The sequence below is a fragment of the Juglans regia genome, chromosome 1, assembly GCF_001411555.2.
Source record: "Juglans regia cultivar Chandler chromosome 1, Walnut 2.0, whole genome shotgun sequence".
Classification (NCBI taxonomy): domain Eukaryota; kingdom Viridiplantae; phylum Streptophyta; class Magnoliopsida; order Fagales; family Juglandaceae; genus Juglans; species Juglans regia.
The window spans coordinates 17,656,590-17,680,854 of record NC_049901.1 but is presented as its reverse complement, the minus strand read 5'-3'; the positions used below and the strand labels follow the sequence as shown (position 1 = coordinate 17,680,854).

The 24,265-nt window shown below is 37.8% G+C and overlaps 2 protein-coding genes and 2 pseudogenes across 6 annotated transcripts; 2 read left to right on the top strand and 2 right to left on the bottom strand.

Annotated features, from left to right (window-relative positions):
- The first annotated feature begins 757 nt into the window (after window positions 1–757).
- LOC118343786 lies at window positions 758–4,511 on the top strand (annotated as a pseudogene).
- On the bottom strand, window positions 3,974–12,539 carry LOC118344279 (zinc finger CCCH domain-containing protein 1-like). 5 transcript variants are annotated; one of them, XR_004798041.1, is made up of 7 exons: window positions 12,036–12,539; window positions 11,878–11,949; window positions 7,136–7,204; window positions 6,165–7,000; window positions 4,990–5,107; window positions 4,411–4,537; window positions 3,974–4,341 (listed from the first exon to the last, which is right to left on the bottom strand). XR_004798041.1 is itself a non-coding variant. In XM_035684715.1 (7 exons), the coding sequence occupies exons 4-6, from the start codon at window positions 7,170–7,172 to the stop codon at window positions 5,003–5,005; spliced, it is 978 nt and encodes a 325-aa protein (XP_035540608.1). In that variant the 5' UTR covers window positions 7,173–7,204; window positions 9,402–9,460; window positions 11,878–11,949; window positions 12,036–12,539; the 3' UTR covers window positions 3,974–4,537; window positions 4,990–5,002. The 5 variants fall into 5 exon arrangements, 3 of the variants coding, with proteins under 3 accessions (XP_035540608.1, XP_035540556.1, XP_035540593.1); XR_004798042.1 differs by having other exon boundaries at window positions 3,974–4,334; XM_035684715.1 differs by adding an exon at window positions 9,402–9,460 and having other exon boundaries at window positions 3,974–4,537.
- Window positions 12,540–14,365: 1,826 nt separating this feature from the next.
- LOC108983655 lies at window positions 14,366–20,566 on the top strand (annotated as a pseudogene).
- LOC108982148 (transcription factor MYB101) lies at window positions 20,450–23,886 on the bottom strand. The gene is made up of 3 exons (XM_018953448.2): window positions 23,161–23,886; window positions 21,477–22,410; window positions 20,450–21,215 (listed from the first exon to the last, which is right to left on the bottom strand). Exons 1-3 carry the CDS (start codon window positions 23,494–23,496, stop codon window positions 20,932–20,934), a joined length of 1,554 nt encoding a protein of 517 aa, XP_018808993.1. The 5' UTR covers window positions 23,497–23,886; the 3' UTR covers window positions 20,450–20,931.
- Between the last annotated feature and the right edge of the window lie 379 nt (window positions 23,887–24,265).

Genomic DNA, 24,265 nt, shown 5'->3' with positions numbered 1-24,265 from the left:
ACACATCGATGCCTATGAGCACCATCTTCTCTTAGAATCCCCCCAAAAGAAGCTCGATAAGATAGAATTCAGCTTTCCCAACATAATCTTTGGCACATCCAAAACAGTTAACAAGTGAGTCGGCATACTACACAAAACATCTTTTAAAAGGATCAGTTTACCTCCTTGAGAAAGAAGACGCCCTTTCCATCCCGCCACTTTGTTCTTAACCTTCTCCACCAACGGGTTTAACATACGTGAAGTGACTCTTCCATCAGTTACTAGCGTCCCTAAATACCATGTGGGTAGATTGCCTTCCACAAAACCCATCATATTCAAGAGAGCCGCAAGCCGAGATGCACTTATTTTTTTCGAGAAAAACATAGAAGACTTGTCTCTGTTTATCAACTGCCAGATCAAGCAGAATAAGTCTCAAGAACTTTTGAAATACCTCTTAAAGACTTCCTTTCCCCACTAGAAAAAATCGGTAAGTCATCCGCATATAGTAAATGCGAAATTAGAGGAGCACCACGGGGATGAACATAACTCCCTATTCCATTTTTAGCAAAGCCTTTACGCAACAAACGAGATAATATATCTTCCATTAAAATGAACAAATAGGGCGACAACGGGTCTCCTTGACGCAAACCTCTCGAAGGCTGAAAAAATCCTTTATAGGTCTCATCCATCATTATGGAGAACCAAAGGCGACTTAATACACAGACCCATCGGATTGCAAAATTTATTAGCAAACCCGAAAGGCTTAAGAACATGGATTAAAAAATCCAATCGACTCGGTCATAGGCTTTGGCCATATCTATTTTCATCATGACATTTCCTCCACAATGTTTCTTATTGATTGACTGAATCATTTCCTAAGCCAAAGAAATATTTTCAAAAATGCTACGACCTGGGATAAAAGCACCATGTTCTGGAGAAATTATTTTGGAAAGGAACGGCGTCAAACGCGCCATCAATATTTTAGAAAAAATCTTGTAAGCCACAACACACTAATTGGCCGGAACTTATCAAAACTCTTTGGATCCTGCACTTTTGGAATCAAAACTATGAATGAGGAAGAGTAAAATCTCGGCAAAGAAACTCCCAAGAAAAAATGTTCTGCTGCCTCCACCAAATCATCCTTTACAATATCTCAGCAATGCATAAAAAATGCCGAACCAAATCCATCTGGCCCAGGACTACTGTTCTTCGGGATAGACCATAGTGTCTCCCTCACTTCCCTTTCTGATGGTGGTTCACAAAGTCCCTCATTTTCCTAGACCGAAATAACTGGCCTCACTAACAAAGATAAATCAGCCTGTTGATAAACTCTCACCCCACACAGAAAATTTTTAAAGTGATTAATAGCCCCATTGTGTACCTCCTCTGGTGAGCCAAGAACAACCCCATCCGCGAGAGTCATAAAAGCTATCATCGACTTTCTTCTTCTCATATTGGCCACTGCATGAAAAAACTTGGAATTTTGATCCCCCACCTTCCAGCCATTTTTTCTTAGCAATTTGGGCTAAACGTTTCTCCTCATTTCGCTCCCAATAATTAAGCTCAGCCTTCAAAACTAGCAATTCCTTCTCTAACTCTTCCTGGAAACCCGACTGTAATTGAAAATCAACTTGCTCAATCCTCTCCTCAAGCTCCTTAATGGAATAAGAAACATGCCTAAAAACCATCTTATTCCAGTTCTTCAAAAAAACTTTTAACTTCTTCAACTAAGTCCATCTGTTTTCAAGAACTCCACCAAAAATAAATGAAAAAAATCCAAAGGATTTTTGATTTCTCTGCTGGACTCCTCCCCCTTTGTGGCTACAGGATCGTTTGCAATATTATTCTGAAAGAGTTTGATGACATTAATTCAGTCCATCCGGCCAATTGGTAAAGATCAAAGCTTCTGCACCAACAACAATTATGCTAGCATTAATCTGCTGAAAGATATTCAATTCTACAAGCCATGGCATGCACCTCATTGACTATTCCAACGTCTCCAAGGGTTGCTGCAGCCTCGGAGGACATGTTCTTCAAAGAGCACATGAGGGGCCTTCGTTGCTCACGCTCTAGCAAGGACCTTCGCAATGGAGCCTGCATCCGAAGATCCTACTCTGATAACCACTTTTTTCACTCCAACAATCGCATCCAAGCCACAGCTACACAACCAAAACTTGAGCAGTCATTCTATGGGAATTTTCCCATTATTTCAATTGCCTAGTACCATCTTCCCAAGCTCCATTCGATCATTTTTGTTTGATCCGGAGACAAGTAAGGACATGAATGTAGTGGAAAAGGATATGAATATAATGGAGAACCCAGTGGAGTGTGGTGAAGGAGAGGCCGAGATAAAGAGATCGAATTGGATGGAGAGGTTACTGGAAATAAGAAGTCATTGGAGAAATCGGCAGCATAATGAGGGTGAGGATGAAGATGTGACTGGTGAAGAGTGTGACATTGGTGAGTGTGATTGTGGTGGAGATGAAGGCGGTGTGCCGTCGATTATAGTTCAGAAGAAGGCGGCGGAGGAGGAGTCAGATATAATCGTGAATCATTCTCGAGACTTTTGGCTCGAGTGCCATGGTCTGATACAAAGCTGTTTTCTCAGTTTGCATTTTTGTGCAACATGGCTTATGTGATACCAGAGATCAAGGTACCTTATTCTGCTTCTTTCAGATGGGGTTTCTTCAATTTTTGTTAATTGCTTCGATTGTTTTTCATATATATATATATAGTCAAGTATGGTTCGTATAAAGAAATAACTTGATCCCACTGATATATGCAGGCAAAAGATCTGAGAAAATATTATGGCTTGCATTTCGTCACATCTTCATTGGAGAAGAAAGCAGAGGCAGCCGCAATTAAAGCAAAACTTGATGAGGATTCCACTGCCATACCCCAAGCTGCCTTAGAAGCAGCAAGTGAATTCAGTTCTGAGAAAGATGTGGCCTCTGAGAAGAAGTGTCCTATCCACCGATCTGTTGCTTATGAGATTGCGGCATCAGCCGCTTCTTATGTCCAATCACGTACAAAGAGTCTTTTGTCCCTTGGTTCTGAATCACAGGAGGGTGATGACGAGGAGTCAACCAGAGGCCAGCCACAAGAGGACGGAGAAATTTCCCCCCGATTAATAAGCCAGAAATGGCTGCTTGCATGGCTGCTTCAACAATGACAGCAGTGGTTGTAGCTGGAGAGAGGGAAAAACAGGAGGCAGCAAAGGATCTTCAGTCACGCCATTCATCACCTTGTGAAAGGTTTATTTGTGATGATTTAAGCACGTACACTCGCTGCTTTGTGATTAAGGTAATTCCTGCTTCAGCCATTCATCACAGAAGAACAATAGGCCATTGATTTTCTATTTTTATAACAACTGAATCCGACAATGAAGACTCTTTTCTTGTGAATTGCAGGGATCAGATTCCTTGGCTTCTTGGCAAGCAAACCTTTTCTTTGAACCAACCAAATTTGAGGTAACAATCTCCTCCACTCAGTTTATTAATTCGTGTACCATACATACAATGACAACCGTGAATACCTGTACTGGTGGATACAGGGTACATATGTGCTTGTTCATAGAGGAATTTATGAAGCTGCAAAGGGAATATATGAGCAATTCATGCCAGAAATAGTTGAGCACTTGAACAAATATGGGGAACGTGCAAAACTTCAATTTACTGGTCACTCTATTGGGGGTAGTCTCTCTCTTTTGGTCAACTTGATGCTACTGACCAGGAAGGTTGTCAAGCCCTCCACTCTCCGACCGGTGGTCACTTTCGGCTCACCGTTTGTGTTCTGTGGAGGCCAAAGCATACTTGATGAGCTGGGTTTGGATGAGAGCCACATTCACTGCGTAATGATGCACAGAGATACTGTTCCTAGAGCCTTTTCCTGCAACTACCCTAACCATGTTGCCACAGTCCTGAAGCGTTTAAATGGCGCCTTTTGCTCGCATTCTTGTTTGATAAAAAATGTAAGCATCATCTTGATCATTCTCTATCATCTTTCCAGTTCAAATTCAAAATTAATAATCTTGGAATTTGTTAAATGTTGAATTTGGAGCTTTGAATTTTTGGTTTTCTCACTGACCTTTTCCCTATCCCATGTTTATGCAGAAACTATTGTACTCTCCTCTGGGCAAACTATTCATTCTGCAACCTGATGAGAAGTCATCTCCTTCTCACCCTTTACTCCCTCCAGGTAGTGCTCTATATGCCTTGGACAAGAATCAATGTGGATACTCTACAAATGCCCTTGCAGCCTTCCTAAATAGTCCCCCCCCCCTAGAGACACTAAGCGATCCCACCGCCTATGGTTCAGATGGTACGATCCTCAGAGACCATGACTCGAGCAACTACCTGAAGGCTGTGAACAGGATTTTAAGGCAACGTACAAAGATGGATGTTCAGAGAGTAAGAGAACAGAAGAACGTACCGTGGCCGCTTTTGACTTCACCATCTCCACACACGCGGAATCACGACAATGACTAGAACAACAGCAGTTTAGCAACCAAGGAGATAATGACTGGAGTATGATAAACATATTCACAGGGACGCCAACCCTAGTATATAAACCAAGCAAATCAGCAAATTGAATTGAGGAGTTTTACATATTCTAATTGGTTTTGCATACATGTGTTCCTTGTAAATAGATAACATCCTACTCTCATTTCTGTATGTGTTACTCATCTGTTTCATGTAAATGGCCAAATATCTTTCTTTTCAATGTAGCTTGTGTTGCTCAACATCAACTAACATTTACTAAAAACATTTGATATTTCTGAGAGAAACGTATCTGGGTATTACATGCTCACTCAAAGCTCTGTCATAACTTGGCCAAAAGAAAAAAAAAAAAAGGCGAAGGGAAATAATCAGTTGATTGAGAATTTGTGATAGGGTATGGAACATTGATGGGAAAAAACAAAAAGAGACAGATGAATGAACTTTCTCTCTCAACACTAACCAACAAACAAAGAAAAAGCTCATTCCAACAAGGTTACAAAGCAAAGATCACCATTGAGCAACCCTCATTTATTCTCTGCAGCCATCCTCTTGCGAATTTCGAGAGCTGTATTGAAAATCCCAAGCGTTGGCTTGTTGCAGACAAAGCATTTCTTGTTCTTTGCATGATGCTGAAAATGAAAAGAACAAAATTTCAATTACACTACTGAATGAAGGAGAGAAGGGCAACTATGTAACCACAGGGACATATTTTAAAACGGTACTCTGATGCTCAAGCACAGAACCAAGGCCAAAAAAGAAAAACACCAAAATGATGATATATCATTAAAAGAGTTATTACAGCAATGCAGTTTACTTTCAGTATCAGCAGTTGCCTAATCAATTTTGCTAGGGCTTCATAATAAAAGTTTTTATGGCATCAGTTAGCTGTTGATCCTGGGATTCTAAGCCCAAAAAAGAATTGTTGAACCCAACAAACACTTAGATCACATGCCTGAAGTTGCAGACTTGACATTCTGCAGAACAAGGCTAGTCTAAACTTCACAAGCAATCGGCTCAGAATTGAAACCCCAAAGAAACTAACAAAACCCAAATTACACCCTCCAATAAAAACTATCAATTACAGAAGACACCTGCTTTTAAGTAATGCAATGAGAAATAAGTTGAAAAATCCAAAGCATCGAGTTATTCAGACAAACTTGACAACTATTATGTGTCTAATAAAAAAGTAACCCAAAGGCAATGTTTAAACCCACTTCTAGACCTATGCAAAATAGGTCTAACTGAAACTCAACATAAAACTTCAAAAACAAATCATGAAACCCTAAATTTATCCTCAAACTTAACCAGCTCAACTTTTGTGTGTGAATGAAACCCTTCTAATCAGCATTTTGCTGTGAAATTCACTCATTGAACTTGATTGCATCATTAATCTACATCATTCCTCAAATGGCAACTCTACTCATCTACAAGTTTAGTGGTGTACATAAGCATGCATGTGTGTGTTGGGGGACAGAAGCAGTAATAGAACTTTTTCACAAGCCTATATTGTGTCATGTTTCATAAACCACAATTTTGTATGGTACGATTCTTCTTAAATTTGGAAGGTTGCCTTGCTTTTTGTTAATGATTCAATGTTTTTTCTTCTTTAAGGAATAAAGCCATCTTAAATCCACAAACAGTAAACCGATTATGCTCCAGAACCATAGATTGGTATAGATGAGGTACCTTTAATGCACAATGCTCACAGAAATAGTGCTTGCACTTGGTAACAACAGGATCAACAAAAGGCTGCCTACAAATGAAACATGCAAATGGCAAAGAATCTTCATCATCTTCCTCACCAGGATCTGCACCCCCATCATCCACGTCATCTACTCCCAAAGCTAGATTTCTCTTCCTTGCTTTCTCTGCTTCCTCCCAATCCTTTTCCAACTGCCATCCAGACTTGTAATCCCCTCGATCATGCATAAACTTACATGAATCTCCATACCCACAGTAACCAGTCTCTTTGTAATCCTTACATATGTCCGGCTGATAATCAAATCGTGCTGAAACTCTTATGTGAGCAGAAGCCCTCAAAGGCCCATGTGCCCCACCAGCTTTCTCGCTGGCAACTGTTTGCTCTCTTCGGAACCCAGCCTTATAATCAGTATACCCATGGATCCCTTTATAAAGCTTTTCATCCCCAGAGCTCTTTCCTTTCCCCTTCAAAGCCTCATCTGCTTGCTTAAGAGCTTTCTCACGCAATGCACGAGCATCTCTTGAGAACTCAGTCTCAGTTTCTAGCGTCGCTGTTGCTCTGCTATCATGTTCAACTTGAATTTCCTTTGAAGACTCAAACTGAAAAATTGGTGTCTCAGATTCCTTTTTCGCTTCAGCAGACGTTGATGTATTGTGCTTAGAGGATCCAGTACAGAAGTACAGCTTACTCTCGTGCTTTAAGGTTTTCTTCTCAGTGTGTAAGAATGAGGTTTCCATTTTTGAATCCTCCTCTTCATCCTCAACAACTGTTCGCTTTCTGATGTTTTTGTTCCGTGATGGCTTCCTGAAGAAGTTGCAGACTGAAAATACAAAGGATTGGAAAAATTGCTGGAATAAAAATAGCCAATAGCCACAAAAACAAAAGAGGAACAAGAAGATCCAATTCGTGAGGATGCAAACAAAGAGAAGAAACCACAAAAGAAAAAGACCTATACCTTGTTCAGGCTGTTGATTTTCACCCGGATCCGCCATATGAATAAAAGAAAAGGCAAAGATACGAAGTCCTGAAAAAGTGATCATGCATAATGTTATTTCCAAAATTAGTAATCCGTTCGAGAAAACAAAAACGCATGTATGCACAAAAGATCAGCAGACACTGCAAAACTGGCATCTACATAAAAGACCATAACCAACCAACGAAATATCCATCACATGCAGGTCTAAAACTTACTATTGAAGAAAGATTTTTCAACACACACAAGCATAATAACATAAAATCAGGCTGTATTTTCTTTTCACATTGTGAACAGCAATGCCGCAGCATGTATTTCAAGGATTTTGTGGGATTGGCACAGTGTTTCATAGAAGTCTGATTCTTCTACTACCTCTTGGCATAAAGAGTGAAATAGACTCTGCAGAAACATGAAAACCCAACAAATCAAAAGCAATCATATTTGGTGCAGCTGGACAGCCCTACATCAATGACTGAAACTTAGCATTCTCATCGAATAACTTGTTCACTAATATCAAACAAAGCCCAAAACAATTCATCAGAACCAAGATTCATATGAATACCAAGTCATCTTTTGCCCCTAATGAAGATCTCCATGATTGGACACAACCACCCCTTAAAAACACTTTGCATCCCTTAAGTTTGTCATGGGTTGTCATACTCAAGTACGTGGAACTCTAAATTGGTATTTTTTTTAATGTTGACACATGGCTGCTACGAGATTCTTAGGGTTGTCATTCCCGTGTACTTGGGATCTTCCCTAATGATCAATAAAATCTTGTTTACCGATAAAAAAAAAAAAAAAAAAAAAGATCTTTTGGTACTGATTGTTTTTATTCAATTAATCATCTGTTATGGAAGGCACGTAGAAAAGATGTTCCAAATTGACTTCCATTAGGTCTTGTGTTCCATAGGCAAAGTATCTTAAACTGAGACAGCTTGTAAACCAGAGTTTTAGGACCAGAAGCCCTAAAAGCAGGTCTAACGTCTCTCAAAAAGCTTCAGAAATAAACTTATTTGAACTCAGAAATAGAAAACTCCCAATTACTGGAGTTCCAGAACTGGTGTGCACGCCAGGTTAACCCTTATAAAACCCTAGCAGCTGCCAGGAGCACACGCTATCTTTTCTCCCAAGTCAGCACCCTTCTCAGCTTGCTGTTCACTAAGTTCATCAAGAAACTCAACGAAAAAGTATTGTAAACCCCCTCCTCAAGGTCTGCCACAGCGAGAGGTAAGCAAAAACCTTCAAATCTCAAATCTGATTGCCCTACAATGCATCTGTTGCCACCAGTAGTTGGTAATAAGGATTAGGATTTCATCCCCAATTTCCAATGAATAATCATTGCATTCCCTTCCAGCAGTTTAATCAATATGTTAACTAAGTTTTCTACTTCCTTTAAACCCAACAGTGCCATCCTTCAATTCCTAAAGGCTGCAACTTTTTTTTTTTATATAAGTAATAAGAAAATTTATTCCCAAGAATAAGCAAAGCCCAAGTACACGGGACGTATACAAAGGAAAACTTCCTGCACAATCTTGAAATAGAAGGGAGAGTAAGTTTCAAGGGGCATACATTCTAAAGTTTAAATTTCCTATCTTTTGTGATCCACTCCCTAGCTCGTGCCCTTTCGCCGGCCTCACCCTCTCTCCACCCCGTGTGGCTACATCACTCCGGAACTCGTGGCTCCATCACTCCGGTACCGTGTAAGAAATATTCTCGGGTCTGTACGGCTTCTCCAGCTTCACCATTTCTGCACAGCTTCAGTCATCTGCTGGTATTGTATTTACCGCTGCCGAGAGCCACCGTATTCCATCTTACAAGGGTAAGAAATTAAAGAAAAGGGTTTTTATTTTTCTCTTTTTGTTTCATTTCTCCATTCCTAGCATTACAAAAATGTGTGTTTAAGTGTTTATGGATCTGCAATTTGATGTTTGTTTGATCTGTGTTTGGTGGGATTTTTTGGTTGTTGATGTTGTATGTATGGCACTGATTTTTTGGTTGTTGATAAACCAAAGTGATAATAAATCTGCGTTGAAAAAATGGTGTTATTCTCACCAAACATACACATGATATTACCTAGGGTATAAAAAATGAGGTGATGAAACTGTGTTAGCCAAAATCTGTATGTTATTGTATCATGTTGGTTGTCTACAATAATGGGCAACCATATATTTCATGAAAGATTGATTTAAGACTGGTAGGTTGCAATAGACAAAACTGCAATTAAAATTATTATTGAATCGCTTACAAATTTCCAGGATGCTCAACAGCTGATATAGGCATCATGGTAAATGGACGTGTGTAAATCTGCAAGCAGTAGATAAACTTGGGATACATACCCTCAGCTCAATAACAGCCGGTGTAAGATTTAGATTCAATGAAGAAGTTATATGATAGACCAAAATTTCTCTTTCCACAATGCACTGATCCTATAATGATTCCAAAAATCAATCTTATTGTGCCTAATGCAAGCATATGGAACAAAAAAAAAAGAAAGTGAAGAATTGTCTGCGTGTGCCACAACCCAAGTAATTTTTTTTTTATATGTAAGTTAATCTTAAGGGGAATAATTACAACCTCAAGTGTGAGATTCAACTTCACATCAATCTCCAAAAATGACTCAAAATCATTTGTCTCCCAGGTCATGTGATTCATCATAAATGCTGAAAATCCAGAGCAAAAGTTGAAGAAATTTTTAATATTGCTATTATCATGTATGTGCGTGTACACAGAAGTTTGCTGTGTAGGATAGATTTTTGTATTTTCTTCAAGAAAATACCAGGAAGCTCCTTTTTCTTTATTGGTTAAGCTCCAACACATTTTTATTCAGGGTCTCAGAAGCTTGGTAATAAGGATTAGGATTTCATCCCCAATTTCCAATGAATAATCATTGCATTCCCTTCCAGCAGTTTAATCAATATGTTAACTAAGTTTTCTACTTCATTTAAACCCAACAGTGCCATCCTTCAATTCCTAAAGGCTGCAACTTTTTTTTTTTATAATAAGTAATAAGAAAATTTATTCCCAAGAATAAGCAAAGCCCAAGTACACGGGACGTATACAAAGGAAAACTTCCTGCACAATCTTGAAATAGAAGGGAGTGTAAGTTTCAAGGGGCATACATTCTAAAGTTTAAATTTCCTATCTTTTGTGATCCTAACTTGTTCTTAATTCTTTCTCTACGTCTGTACACAAAACCCTAAGGCTAGAAAGTGCAAAGACATTTCTGAGACCCTGAATAAAAACGTGTTGGAGCTTAACCAATAAAGCAAAAGGAGCTTCCTGGTATTTTCTTGAAGAAAATACAAAAATCTATCCTACACAGCAAACTTCTTTGTGGGCAAGAGGACACATTTCTTAAAAGTTTCTGTCTTTCAAAACAGAACAAGGCATGCAAATTGAGTCAATTCCCAAAACGATTATATGAACCTGCCCATCACCTCATTCTCTAGATAAACCTAAGTGAACTTAAAAATTACCAAAATTTAAAGATCCAATCCCAAATTCCAGATTTCAACAGGCTCTGGTTTGGTATCCCATCTAAACTCCACAACTGACGAATAAATAAGTATTGATCCAACCTTACTTCTATTCCTGCTTTAGCATACCAAAAAAAAAACTAAATAAGCGGAAAAAATTAAGGAGATGTTTGGATTCGCAGGACATCTCAGCTCATCTAAACTCATCTCACTACTATTCATTACTATTCAGCAACTTTAACTCACAAATCTCACTACTATTCACAACTCATCTCATTACTATTCACAATCCATCTCAACTCATCTCAACTCATCTCAAATCATCTTCGAATCCAAACGGCTCCTAAGTGATATAGAACTGAACAGAAAAAATATCTGAAAAAATTCAGGTAAAATATGGACGAAGTTTCCTGCTTTAGCAATATAAAGACTAAGAAATAAAGAATAGCATAACAAAAAAAACTAAATAAGCCAAAAAAATTGAAGTTATATTAAACTGAACATGGTTTAGCTGAAAGCTATGGAACTTTTGACAGCAAACAGGGATAAGAAAATGCATTACTAGGTTCTCATGTAGCCAGAGCAAATAGAAATGCACAGCAAGAAAGGAAGATTGCAAACAATCTAAATGATCAGTTTGTTTTTTCCCTGAGACTGGATGATCAAGTAAATATTTTAACAACTATGTTATGAACAGCACAATTTGAACAAAATAGACCAAGTTATTGTATATTCTGTACTAGAAAACTGCAGAGAGTGAAAAGAAGGCAATGAGTGTTTTCAAAACCCTTGTGTTTGAGTTGTTTGGATCTTGCATGAACTATATGATTGTGGGTGAGTCAGATTTCTTAGGTTATTAATTTGTTTAAGACATGCTTGGCCTGCCTTTACAAAAACAAAATGTAATTTACAAGGGATGTAATTTACAAAAACAAAATGTAATTTACAAGGGATGTAACCTAATTTCTAAAGGGTTTTTTATTTGGAGTACAAAAAATACTAGGGTTTTCAGTCGGCTTTTGCTTTTGTTCATTGTACCATAGAAATTATACATGGCCATTAACATTTGAATTCAGACGCAGAGCAGAAAAAAAATCCAGAATTTAATGTGTAAACATATGCAACTGAGAAGTTAGTCCCATTAAAGTGTCTCCAAAAAAAATGCAGAAACTCTGAGAGAGAGAGAGAGAGACGCAGCATTGACACAAAGGTAGACATTTCAACCGAATTTGAAACAAAAATTACCTTTCACGGAGATTTCTTCAAACTGAAGGGGGTGAGCGAGATGGTCTTCAAAAGGTTGTGGTGAATCGGTCCCTGTGTCTCCAAAAATAATGCATAAATTCTGAGAGAGATGGGTCTTCAAAGGTAGACATTTAAAACGAATTAGAAAAAAAAAATACCTTTGACGAAGATTTCTTCTACTGAAAGGGGTGAGGGAGATGAGTCTTCAAAGGTTAGGCTCCATCACTCCAGCGGCTTGGGGCTGACGGGGGGAGAGAGAGAGAAGGTCTTCGAGTTAGATGTTCCGAGGAGATTTTGGAGATTTTCTAGGGTTTGGGAGATTTTGGGGTTAGGGCGTCGGGGTGAGAAAGAAGGCCTGAGAGAGAAAAGTAAGAGGTTCGAGAGAGAGAGTTATGAGGCTCGAAGATGGAGATGCGGCTCGAAGAGGGAAATGCGTTTCGTCTAGTCGAGTGAGATGTATATCTGAGAGAGAAGAGGGAGGGTCAAGCAGCTCGGGATTGAGTAGAGTTTTCGTTTTCTCATTCCCACTGTTTCTCGTTCAGGGTCTCTGCCTCTCCGTCGAGCTTTCCAGTAATGTCAGGGTAAGGCTCACCCTCCCAACATTGTCTGTTGACCAAGAAGATAGCCCACTGGTTCTCTCTCTCTCTCTCTCTCTCTGTTTTTTACCTAGTCAAATATATAAAAAAGTAGTAAATGTTTTTTACCTATCATTATTCGTCTCTATTACGGTGTAAATTTCATTTCGCTCCTCTAATATCGTTTTGAACCTTATTACTGCATTTCAGCTTCCGTGGGTACTTTTATATAGCGGTCCTTAAACTCGTGGTTCAAGCGAGTCCCTACTGGTCCTTTTGAAATTTCTTTAAGGTTTTGGTTTGCTAGAGCTCTGGTATACTCGATATTCTTTGAATATGAAGTTGGTCTCCTGAACTCGTCGAAATAAAGTGTTTCTCTTCAGTGTTGTTGGAGATTTAAAAAGTGGGTAGAAGGTAATACTTGCCAGATCTTCATCTTTGTTCCTTCGTTTTATTTTATGTTTTATGTTTTGTGGGCTATATATTGTGGCACTCAAATAATTTCTCAATCAATTTAGGGTGCGTTTGTTTTCGGAGATGAGATGAGATTAAAGTTAAAAAATTAAATAAAATATTGTTAAAATATATTTTTTAATATTATTTTTATTTTGAGATTTGAAAAAATTGAATTGATTATTTTATTTTATATTAAAAATTAAAAAAATTATAATGATAAGATAAGATGAGATGAAATATTTTCTCGAAACAAACGAGACCTTAGTTAGTGTTGTTCAGTGGTTATGCAAGTGTATGTAGTGTAAATTGCAATATTTTCATGGACGTGAATGAGATCTGGTTAAATATAGGTTTCTAATATTATTTTTGTTTTAAAGTTTGTAAAAGTTGTATTGATTTTTGTGTTTAAATAATGATTAGATAATAATTAGACGAAAAAGTTGAACATTTGAAATTGAAAAGTGTTTTGTGTTTGAGCAATATTTGAGAATAAAATTATGATACGTTTTGAGAATTCTCATGGTGTCCAAACAAGCCTTAGAGTTTCTTTCTTTTATAAATTTTTGACTAGTCAATTTTCTGTGCAACCATTGTGTCATACCCAACTCTCATACTGTCTTCCCAACTCTCATACTCACAAACTATTCCTTGTACTGCATGCCCAAATCTCATATTCACTATATATTCTATAACTTTGTAGTTCTGATTATGTTGCCAAATAATGCCACTACCATTTAGCTTGTAACGACTAATGCACAATTTTGATTCTATAGTCTGACCTCCATGATACTTTGTTATGATAAACTATGGTGGTTGATTTTTGTCACGACAACTCCACATTGTTGTACCTTACAGTCCAGCAAAACACTGAAACACCAATGTACTCTGCAAATTCTAATGATGTTGAGGACATGCATGATTGGTGCCCCTTTTTCTATTAGATGTGGTTTATATGATAAATAGATAGAAACAACTTGGCTAAGTTGGATATTGATGGTAACTCGTTTAATATATCATTATCTCTATTGATTTCCTTTAATCCATATCCTTTTTATGCATACATATTAAGGTAGAGAAGATTTAGGCTCCGTTTGGATTGAGAAGTGATGTCAATTCATTTAATCTCATCTCATTATTACAACTTTATCAAATTTTCACGTAAAATATAATAAATAATTCAATTTTTTCAAATCTCAAAATAATAATAATATTAAAAAATAATATTCTAACAATATTTTATTTAATTCATCTAAAACTATCTCATCTCATCTCAACTCACTATCCAAACGACACCTTATTCTACCTCAATAGAAGATTTCTCAAAAATCAGTACACGCAGGTTCTCAAAATCAAATTATATTACTGTCCTTTTCTTTCAACCCTAATGGTAGTGCATTTATGTGTCTGATTTTCTGCTAGTTGTAGCACTTGTGATACTTGTCACTAAAATAAAGTGAACTTCTGTGGAGTCACAGAGCACACAAGAAATTCAATCCTCAACCCAAGTTTCACAGGAGTCCCAAGGTGAACAACCAGACAACCAGACAACCATGCAACCGAGGCTCCTGTCACAGATTCAGGTTCAGTATCTACTTCGAGCAATGATGGCAAAGAAGTTTCACGCCAAGATATTGAACTTGTGAGGCAACTTACTCCTAATGTTTCTATTGTTCGTTTTTCATTTTTTCTTTCTTTCTAATTTTCTTCGAAAAGGATATGAACTAATATTTTTCCTATCCTTATGTTTATAATTCTACAAAATGGCTGTTGTAGGTCCAGAATCTAATAGAGCGATGTCTGCAATTATATATAGAGATGAGGTGGTTAAAACCCTCTTGACTCGCTCAAGGATAGATCCCGGATTTACAACTCTGGGTAGGCAAACTATTTGTTGGTCTTTGAATTTCTGTTTGTATGTTGCATTAAGAATATGTTAATTAGAAGTGTTTGATGATATCACATTTCAGTGGTTAATGGAATGGAAAACTGGAATCGAAGTGTTTTGGATCACTATATCACTATTTAGAGATATTTCCATCACTTTTTATGTCTTTGTTTCTTGAGTAAGAAATTGACTTACACTGTAATTGTAAAATTAGAGTAAAACCTTTTATTTTTTTATTTTAAGAATCTTCAGATTACCTTAATCTGACATTCTTTTTATATATTATTTATTTAATTCAGTATGGCAAAAGTTGGAAGAAGAAAATGCAGACTTTTTCAGGGCATATTATATACGGCTAAAATTGAAAAGACAAATCTTACTGTTCAATCATCTACTTGAGCATCAGTATCATCTCATGAAGTATCCTGTAGCTCCGAAGGTTCCTTTGGCCCCCATCGAGAATGGGATCCATCCCATGCCTGGTAAGTCTTCAACCTACAATGGTATGGCTGTTTGAGAGCACACATTAACGTACATGGATAATAGGTAGCTTATTACGTAATCTGTTGTTAGTTAGGAATAAAGGGTTATATTAATTTTAGATTGAGGTTATCATCTGAATTTCATTAATTTTAGGACTCTTTGCGATAATAGGTGTAATAGTTGATTCTGACTAAATTTTCTTTATAAGTCATTATAAGGTACTAAATATGAATATTAAAAGAGCAGTGAAGAAATTAGTTATCACTCAATGATTCTGTTTATTTGGGAGGCCAGTCAAGTCAAGAAGTTCACTCTAGTGGGGGCCTTATTCCTTCAAATAAGCTTCTAAGGAAAGGGGCCTGAACATAAGCACACAACACATTATACAATATTGGACACGGACATGTCTCCTATATTGGCAGGATAATTGGATTTTTCTGATGATAAATGGCTGGGTGTATTAGAAGTCCTTTTTTCACAAAACCCACAAGTGGTCCACCTCTTTTGAGACCCCTGCCTCCAATTTCAAAAGGAGAATCAAGTTCATCTACTAAACAAAATATAAGAAGCGGCATGCCATCCTCATCTCCCTTGTGTAGCAAGGCTTAATGGCTTGTGACCAAAATTGGTTCTGGCGTGGCATTTGCTGCAAAGTCAAAGGCTGTTGCGGATAAGGCAAAAATGTCCAGCCCTAAAGTTGAAGGAGAAATGGCCAAGGCAGTGAGGACATTGATGAGGGCCTCTTTGTGGAAGAAAGATCGACTTCTTAGACGGCCAAGAAGGCTATGAAGCACTAGACTGTGAAGCTGTTGACAAAGAAGACGTATAACCAAGAATGAAAAGCAGAAGAGGAAGAATGGGAGAAATTATATTTTGCACTGCAAGCTACCATTTGTTTTTTAATTTGCACCCTAAACTACAAAATTTCCATCCTAGGTTAAAATCTGACCATTACGATTGTGCCACATGAATCTTGATTGAGGGTGCACGGCCATTTGCACTTTAGGGTGCAAATTGATAAAGCAATGGTAGTTTATGTCATTGTGTGTGCGAAATTTTGTGTGTACGAAATTTTGTGTGTGTGAAAAAACTTATCTTTCCCTCCATGGGAGGTTTGCTGTTTGCAAAGGCACAACATAATGAAATGTCACTTCATTAGATGGTCAAAAGGCTTTTGGGTTTCATTCTTGACAAGCAATGGTAGCCCTTGATTGAATTAATGCATATAGTGGCCTGTTTGTAGCAATGGAGCCATAAATATTGCTGTACTTGAAAACACAGCTTTTAGACATAGAAACTGTCCCATCTCATCTTCTTTATTAGCCTTTATTGCATGTAAATAATAGAATGATAGTGAAAAAAATTGTTATGATAGAGCCTCTGGTGGTTTGGGAGGTTGGTTTTCCTTGGAATGATAAATTTTGGAGATGTTTGGTGCCTTGAGGAAGCCATAATTTCCTTATTACGTTTGCATGTAACCTTATCCCCCTTATACCAAGCAAATGTATACATATGCTTTTGGACTGTTTCTGCATGGCCACTTATGAAAATAGTGCTAGTATCTAGTTTCTTTTATTTTTTCCCAAACCTTCAGTGGATACATGGAGATTTCTGTTGGGTTTTCTTTGTCTTATGGAATTTTGCTTCCTTAGCATGCTGGGTAAAAAGACTTGGTTGCCTCTAAGGGGAGGTTTGGATAGTGAGTTGAGATGAGATGAGTTGAGATGAAATTTGAAAGTTGAATAAAATATTGTTAGAATATCATTTTTCAATATTATTATTGTTTTGGAATTTGAAAAAGTTGATTTGTTTATTATATTTTGTGTGGGAAAGTTGTAATGATTATATGAGATGAGTTGGAGGGACTTTTGTATCCATACCGGGCCTAAAAGTGCGGTGCTCATGATTTCTTATGGAGGCTGAATGTTCTGAGCAAGACTTGTTATGTGGCATTTATATGTTATTGTTGTCATTGTTATTCAATGCCACATGTTTGCAGTGCAGTTAACAATTTACCTATGGGATATCCCATCCTACAGCAACCTCCAATTCCAGCAGCAGGTCAACCTCATCTCGATCCGATGGGCTGTGGAATATCGAGCTGTCATGTGGTTAATGGAGTCCCTGCTCCAAGCAACTTTCATCACATACGGATGAATTCTGGGAATGAGTGAGCACTTCTCGATCTTCATGTCATTTAAAATTGATTACCTATTTTAAGTAATGGAATTTAATGTAGTTGGTCCATGTTCAATTAGTGTTTGTTGTCTTTGAATATTATTGGATCACTTGTTTGAATTTCAAATGGTTTGACTGTTAAACTCTCAGTTGCATATGCATGCAATGATGTGTTTGCATGGGTATATTCTCATTGTAAAGAGTCATGTTTATGCCCGTCTGTTTGCACGGGTATGCTCAAGTTTACATCTGCATCAAAATATGAAGCCGCCTCCTCAGATAAAGATGTCTCCAATGCTATTCTCCCGGCAAGAACAACTTTTTCTATTTTGATTTTTGGCGGGTTCGGTCCATTCATTCAATGACAATTTAATCCTGGTTTTGCTTCTTTCTAGATAAGAATTTTTGCTCAGTAGAAGTTATTTTAATCGCAATTATTTATGATCTTGTTGAAGTATGGTGATGGAGAGCAGTGCTGTTGATGTGGCTCCCATTATTCCGCCAATGGCACTATGTCAGAGATGCCTGTGAGTCCTACATCAGTTGCATCCAGTGGCCATTTCCCCTTCACAGAAATTTCTGGAATGGGGGTTGACACGTCAGCACTTGATACAACATTTACATCTGATGTGGCCAGTTCGGCAGGATTACAACTTGCACCAGATGGTGGGGCTGGAAATTCCAGGGATTCTCTCAGATCACTGGATCAGATCCAGTGGAATTTCAGTCTGTCGGATCTAACAGCTGATTTGTCAAATTTGGGAGGTAATTTGTATCTTATCTTTATTAACTGCTACAATACTGGTTGCACATACAAAGTAAAATAAAAGGGAGAATTACATTTTTCACCTTCAAACTACCACCACCACTCCCTTTTTAATTTGCATCCTAAACTGTGAAAAGTTGTAATTTGCGCCTCCAAGATCTTTGGTTAAGATCTGACAATTAAGATGCAGGAAAATAGGTAATATGGCACAATTCTATCAATAAGATTTTTTATGGAGGATGCAAATTGAAACCTATTTGTAGTTTAGGACTCAAATTGAAAAAGTGGTGGTATTTAGAGGTGTGATGAAGTTTCTCCTAATGGAAAGCAGGAAGTATATGTATTAACTATTGAAATTCCCAAAATAACACCAAATGCATTCAATTAGGTTAAGTTCCTCCTAAAAGAAAGCAGAAAGTATAAATTAATATGGGGTAGGCTTTACTCTCTTCATTTTCTGAGGAGATGGTTATGTCCCCTGTACTTGGGATCTCACCTTTTCTGTTTATCAATAAAGTTTTTGTTTGCTGATTAAAAAATATATTAATTATGGAATTGGTGATACAAATTTTTGAATATTTGTTCTTGCTTCAAGCTCAGTAATGATAGAAGATCTTCTGCATAAGATAAAGGTTCTGTTGTTTTGGCAAGATACATTCAGAACTTTTTCTTTTTGATAAGTAAGATACATTCAGAACTTTGAAGCTGTCTTAAAAGGACTCTGGCGCCATGAAATCGCTTTCATTAGGTCTAAACACCGTGTAGCTTTTGCTAATACATTGCTTTCACAATTCCTTTGCAGATTTAGGAGCCTTGGGAAATTATCCTGGTTCCCCCTTTTTGCCATCAGATTCAGAAATTTTGCTCGATTCGCCTGAGCAAGAGGATATAGGTAATTGAAATTGAAGACCTTCATTTTGATGCCAATATGCATGGTTTTGGTGATTGGCAAAAACATAATGCTAATTATATTTTTCAAAATATATGGGGAAAATGCATAGACATTTCTAAGACAATCATATAGAACTCAAGCAAGTTAGAGGTGAAAAAAAGTGTATTGATTCACTGAAATATCCAGTGTGTCCATGTGAAAAGGGAAAGTTTCTTTATCAAGTAGCAGTATCAACATGGTTTCTTTATTAATTCTGTATGAGTACCACATTTGTTTCTGGGCATCATCACATTTTGAATTTTTTAACGCTGGTGTTCAAGTGAGCCCAAGGAGAACTCTTTCCTTGATTTACATGATTAAAATTTAAACATATTTCTCTCTGTGTTGCTAGTCATATGCTAATTGCTTTACCTCATCTCAGTGGAGGAGTTCTTTGTTGATTCTGTCCCTGGACCACCATCTTCACAATCAGATGAGGAGAACCCTAGAGAAAGGTGAGGCACATCTGGTTTGCCTTTAAATTTATTAGGATGGGATAACATTTAATCAATAAAATAAGAGTTTTTCTTTCAGTTACTCAGCATTTTGGCTTTTTAGTAACCAAGTTGGACATATGAACATCTTAGTTGTTTAGTCTGCACCAACGTGCAAGTGGGAAAGTAATCCTATCCTAATATATTACAAGTATATATTAATAATTAACTTTTGGATTCACGCAATCTCCATGCCTAATTCCTTGAAAAACCAATGAAGAGATATGAGGGAAATAGTGGAATACACACACACACACATATATAGACACAATGTTAAACATCATTTATGGTGTTGGGATCATCATGATAATTGCTTTTTAGTATGCAGAGATATTTTAAATGTGTGAACCTGATCAAGACTGGCTATCGTAATACATGGCTTGAAGGAGCTACAAAAAGGGGGAAACGAAAAACATGCATCATCATGTTAACTTGGTGAACCGTAATACAAGCAGCTCCTATGTTTCCTCTCACATTTGTGGATATATAACTCTATATTATTAGAAGCATTTAGAGGAAAGTGGCCGGCGACGATTGGGGAAAAGATGCTATGCGTGAGCCCTTTCTCCCCACTAAATATAGAGACGTTTCATTACCAAAAATTGAAGGCAACCCAAGTTAAAAGAGATGATCCAACAAGGCAGATCATTTAGCAAGTTTGCACTGCTATTCTTAACGAGATTCAAGGATGAAAGTACTGATCATGATTGTGTGGCAAATTGGGTTTGTCATGCATGCTTTGTCCCTTAAAAGGAGCCAATCGTGGAGTACTACGTACAAATATAGTCAATCTAAAAGGAAAAGTGCGCAAATTAGCTAGCCTTTTCTAAATTTATCTCTGCATCTCATGAAGCCACACATGATCATGGCCCATATATCCTACTTTTATAACAAATTATGTAAATTTAAACTCTTGGGGCTAATGTAAAAGGCATTACTACATTGATGATCATACATATATATGTGTATATATATTATACAGTACGGCCACAACATATTTTCTGTTTTTTCCCCCTCTACATGCACAAGCCACTCACAAACCAACAAACAAACATTACACCATGATATATATAAGTAACAATTCATAAAGCCTAAAGCAAAGCTAAACTTGCAAGCAACACATGAACTAATAAATTAGACTAAGTTTTTTGTACCACCTGGAGACTACTCTCTAATTCTTAACCCTTATGAAGCCCTATTATCTACTCTTTAAACCATATGGACACTAGTGCACTAACCCTAGACTAAAGAAATGGAAACACAAGACATCTGTAGGAAGCTGATCTCTAGCATATGCTAGGCATGTTATTCCATTGATAAGGGCCGATGCCCCATTCATGCTCTGGTGTGGTAGTACTGGTTGTCACCGGCGCAGGCAAAGCATTTTGCTGAGTATCAAGTCTCATATTGTCTCTTTCCACACCTGATGATTTCCCATTGGATATGTCGAGACCTCCACGGTACCACTCGGGTGCTGGCATTGCTGATGGGAAGTTGTCCAGCAGGCTCAGCAAATCATCATCCATGGAGTTCATCTCCACTAGTTGATCCTGATCAGTTGGTTTCATCCCTGTTTGAACCAAAAGGTACAACATATGAACATAATGGCGCTACAGAAGATGGCTTACCAACAAAAGTACTTGTAAGGCATATATATTTTTTGCAAACATGTTAAATAAAAAATAATGATCGGTGAGAGTTGAGAGAAATGCATACCATAAAACCGGATCATAAGTAGCAGTCATTACTATTACGAGCTAACGAAAGTACAGCATGAAAGCCAATCTTAAATTTGTCAGGAAAAAGGTTGAAACAAAAAGGACTAACTCACCAAGTGATGATTGAGAAGAGCTCAAATCATCCCACTGGTTCTCAGCGCTCGTCTCACCACTAATCTTCATAGTCGATTCCATATGTATTGTGTCTTCCTCCTTACTGAGTGCATCCACCACCACGCTTTTCCCTTTATCGGAAGAGGCAGCCGATAATGCTTTTCCCTTGGACTTCTGGGAAAGAGTTCGAGATTCCACTAACAGAGCATTCAATAATCCACTATCATCTTGCGACAATGGCGTCTCCAGTTCACAGTCATTAGCATTGCTTGGAGCTCTCATAAAGTTCTCATCGCCACTGGCTGTGGATGAAGCATGAGTTGTTGACTGCGGTGGTGTTTGGTTTGAAGGGGGCTCTGTTTCTAGATCCTGAGCTACACCGAATGGCTCATATGGAGCTCTTGCAGCCATGCCCCCGACATTGTAACTCCTACTAAGACTGTCTGAACTGAATTCAATTAATGGAGATGAAATGGGTTTGGATGATATATTCTGATTAAAAACGGTGGACGGTGATGATTCAAAAGGAGAAATGGGGGATAGGGGCAAAGTATAGCCTGCAATATTATTGTTTTCACTGAAAAACCTGAATTGGTTGCTAGGTTTGGAGTAAGAGTCATAAGATGCCTGGTTAGGAAGATGGTTTGCAGCCGAAGAGAAATTCATCGTCTCAAAGATGGAAATTGAGGGATTGTAGTTGAGCTCAAGAGGTTGAGAAGAGGAGAGTAGCGCTGAGAATGAACCAGCAGAAGAATGATCTTGGTGTTTTTGGTGGAGGTGCTCTTGCTGCTGCTGCTGCTGCTGTTTCAATAGGTGAAACGCTGCAGCTTCTTGCTGAACTTCTTGAGGGTAAATAGGCAACCCGGATCTCAGGCGTCTCTTCATTCTTGTATTCCAGTAGTTTTTTATTTCGTTGTCAGTTCGACCAGGCAACTGAAGGTAGAAAGCAGAGAAATCATAGTTAGAACAAAGAGTTCAGGGAAAAAAAAAAAAAACAACTACGTAATGGTGGCCAATTTCACAGAAAAATATAAAGTGGTGGGTCCAAATAAAAATGAGAGAGAGAGAGAGAGAAAGAGAGAGAGAGAGAGAGAGAGAGAGAGAGAGACGAGAGACAAAATTACTTTGAGGTCAGCATCAAAGACGCGAATGTATTTGTTTATTAAGAAACAAATTGATCATGCAAAAGAAAAGGAAACAAAGTAGAATCGGAAAGTTCATATGGAATCCAAAAACAAGGAAGTGAGAAATTTATGTTCCTAAATCCAAAGAGCTTCATTTATATTAATGAAGATGAAATAAACAAGAAGAAAAATGATGCATGCAAGCCATCGCACTCATCTAAACACACGAGGGGGGAAAGGAGACCGGCGCTTGGTCACAATCAAGGTCGAGGGAAGATCAGATTAGAAAAACGAGATAGCCATAAAATTTTTTCTGAAAGGAAATGATCTAACCACATGAGAACATTAAAAAGAATAAGAAGATCAAGAAAGCAATCTGACTAGAATAAACACCGAAGGGTCGCGATCAAAACCAAAGCAAATGGGTAAGAAAAGGCACAACAAATCAATGCCAATATAATGAAAATACATAATCACCCTACAAAAAAGAAGAATATGCATGAAAATGAGAATGCATGTCGTAGATGATTGATATTCAACAAATTGAATAAGAGCATACCTGAGAAGCCATGCGAGCCCATTTGTTGCCGAGTCTAGCGTGAAGTTCTATGATAATCCTCTCTTCTTCAGGTGAAAATGAGCCCTTCTTGAGATTTGGCCTCAAATGGTTAGCCCATCTCAATCTACAACTTTTGCCACACCGCATCAACCCGCAATTCTTCTGTACGGCATTCCAGTTCCCTTCACCATACTTCTTCACATACTCTACCAAGATTGCATCCTCCACAGCTGTCCATGGCCCCTTCTTCAACCCCGCTCGGCTGGACTCGGAACCGCCTTTAGCAGGCCCAGTAGCAGCCTCGCTCTGTGCTCCTTCCTGGCTTTTCGTGATCATCCTTGGCCTGTCTATCGAGCCTACCACCTTAACCTAGAACCCTTCTTCCTTCTCTTATTCTTTCCTATCTTATGATCAGTTTCGTTAGCTTTGAGAAAGTGGAAGTGGTTCATATGCAGCACTATAGGAAGGAGATGAGGATGTAGGTTTGGAAGAGTTCTCTCCTCTCCCAAGGTGAGGGAGCTTAAGATAGAGAGGAGAGAAAGTCAAGAGAGAGATAGAAAGAAAGAAAGAGAGAGAAATCAATGATCTCTTTTCATCCTTGGAAGGCTTGTCTTTTGTTTGGATTTAGACGAAGACGGCTGGGATTCAGAAAGAGGAAACGAGAGAGAGAGAGATTTGTGGGACCAAGCTTTGGGGTTTGGAATTGTGGGGGTAGAAGGGAGCGACCCCACAGAGAGGGTGCCTAAGAGGCATTTATTGAGAGGTGTGAGCTTCAATTTCGGTCCGGGTTGCATGCTAAAGCATTCGCGTTCTCTCTCTCTAAAATTTGTGCGTGCTAGGTTTAGCTAAAAGGCCTTACATCTATTTTAGCTCTCCACTTTTTAAAACACATTTATTCTATCCTTTCAACTACTTTATTTAAATAATTTTGTTTAGTTCTTACTTTTCAATACTCATATTTTTTATACTATTTTTCCTCTAACCATCATGTTTTTTATTAAAAAATATTTATAGTCTTTTTGCAATTATTTATCTCTTCCTAATGATTATGATTTAAAATTTGTTTTTATATTTAAAAAGCATAGTTTTGAAAATTTGAAATTAA

Coding starts and splice junctions, on each gene's coding strand:
- LOC108982148 (XM_018953448.2), bottom strand. CDS start 23,496: ATGATCACGAAAAGCCAGGAAGGAGCACAGAGCGAGGCTGCTACTGGG. Junction 22,411..23,160: donor GGGCTCGCATGGCTTCTCAG/GTATGCTCTTAT, acceptor TTCTACCTTCAG/TTGCCTGGTCGAACTGACAA. Junction 21,216..21,476: donor CTCTTCTCAATCATCACTTG/GTGAGTTAGTCC, acceptor TGGTTCAAACAG/GGATGAAACCAACTGATCAG.
- LOC118344279 (XM_035684715.1), bottom strand. CDS start 7,172: ATGGCGGATCCGGGTGAAAATCAACAGCCTGAACAAG. Junction 7,001..7,135: donor AAATCAACAGCCTGAACAAG/GTATAGGTCTTT, acceptor TTGTATTTTCAG/TCTGCAACTTCTTCAGGAAG. Junction 5,108..6,164: donor GTGAGCATTGTGCATTAAAG/GTACCTCATCTA, acceptor TTTCATTTTCAG/CATCATGCAAAGAACAAGAA.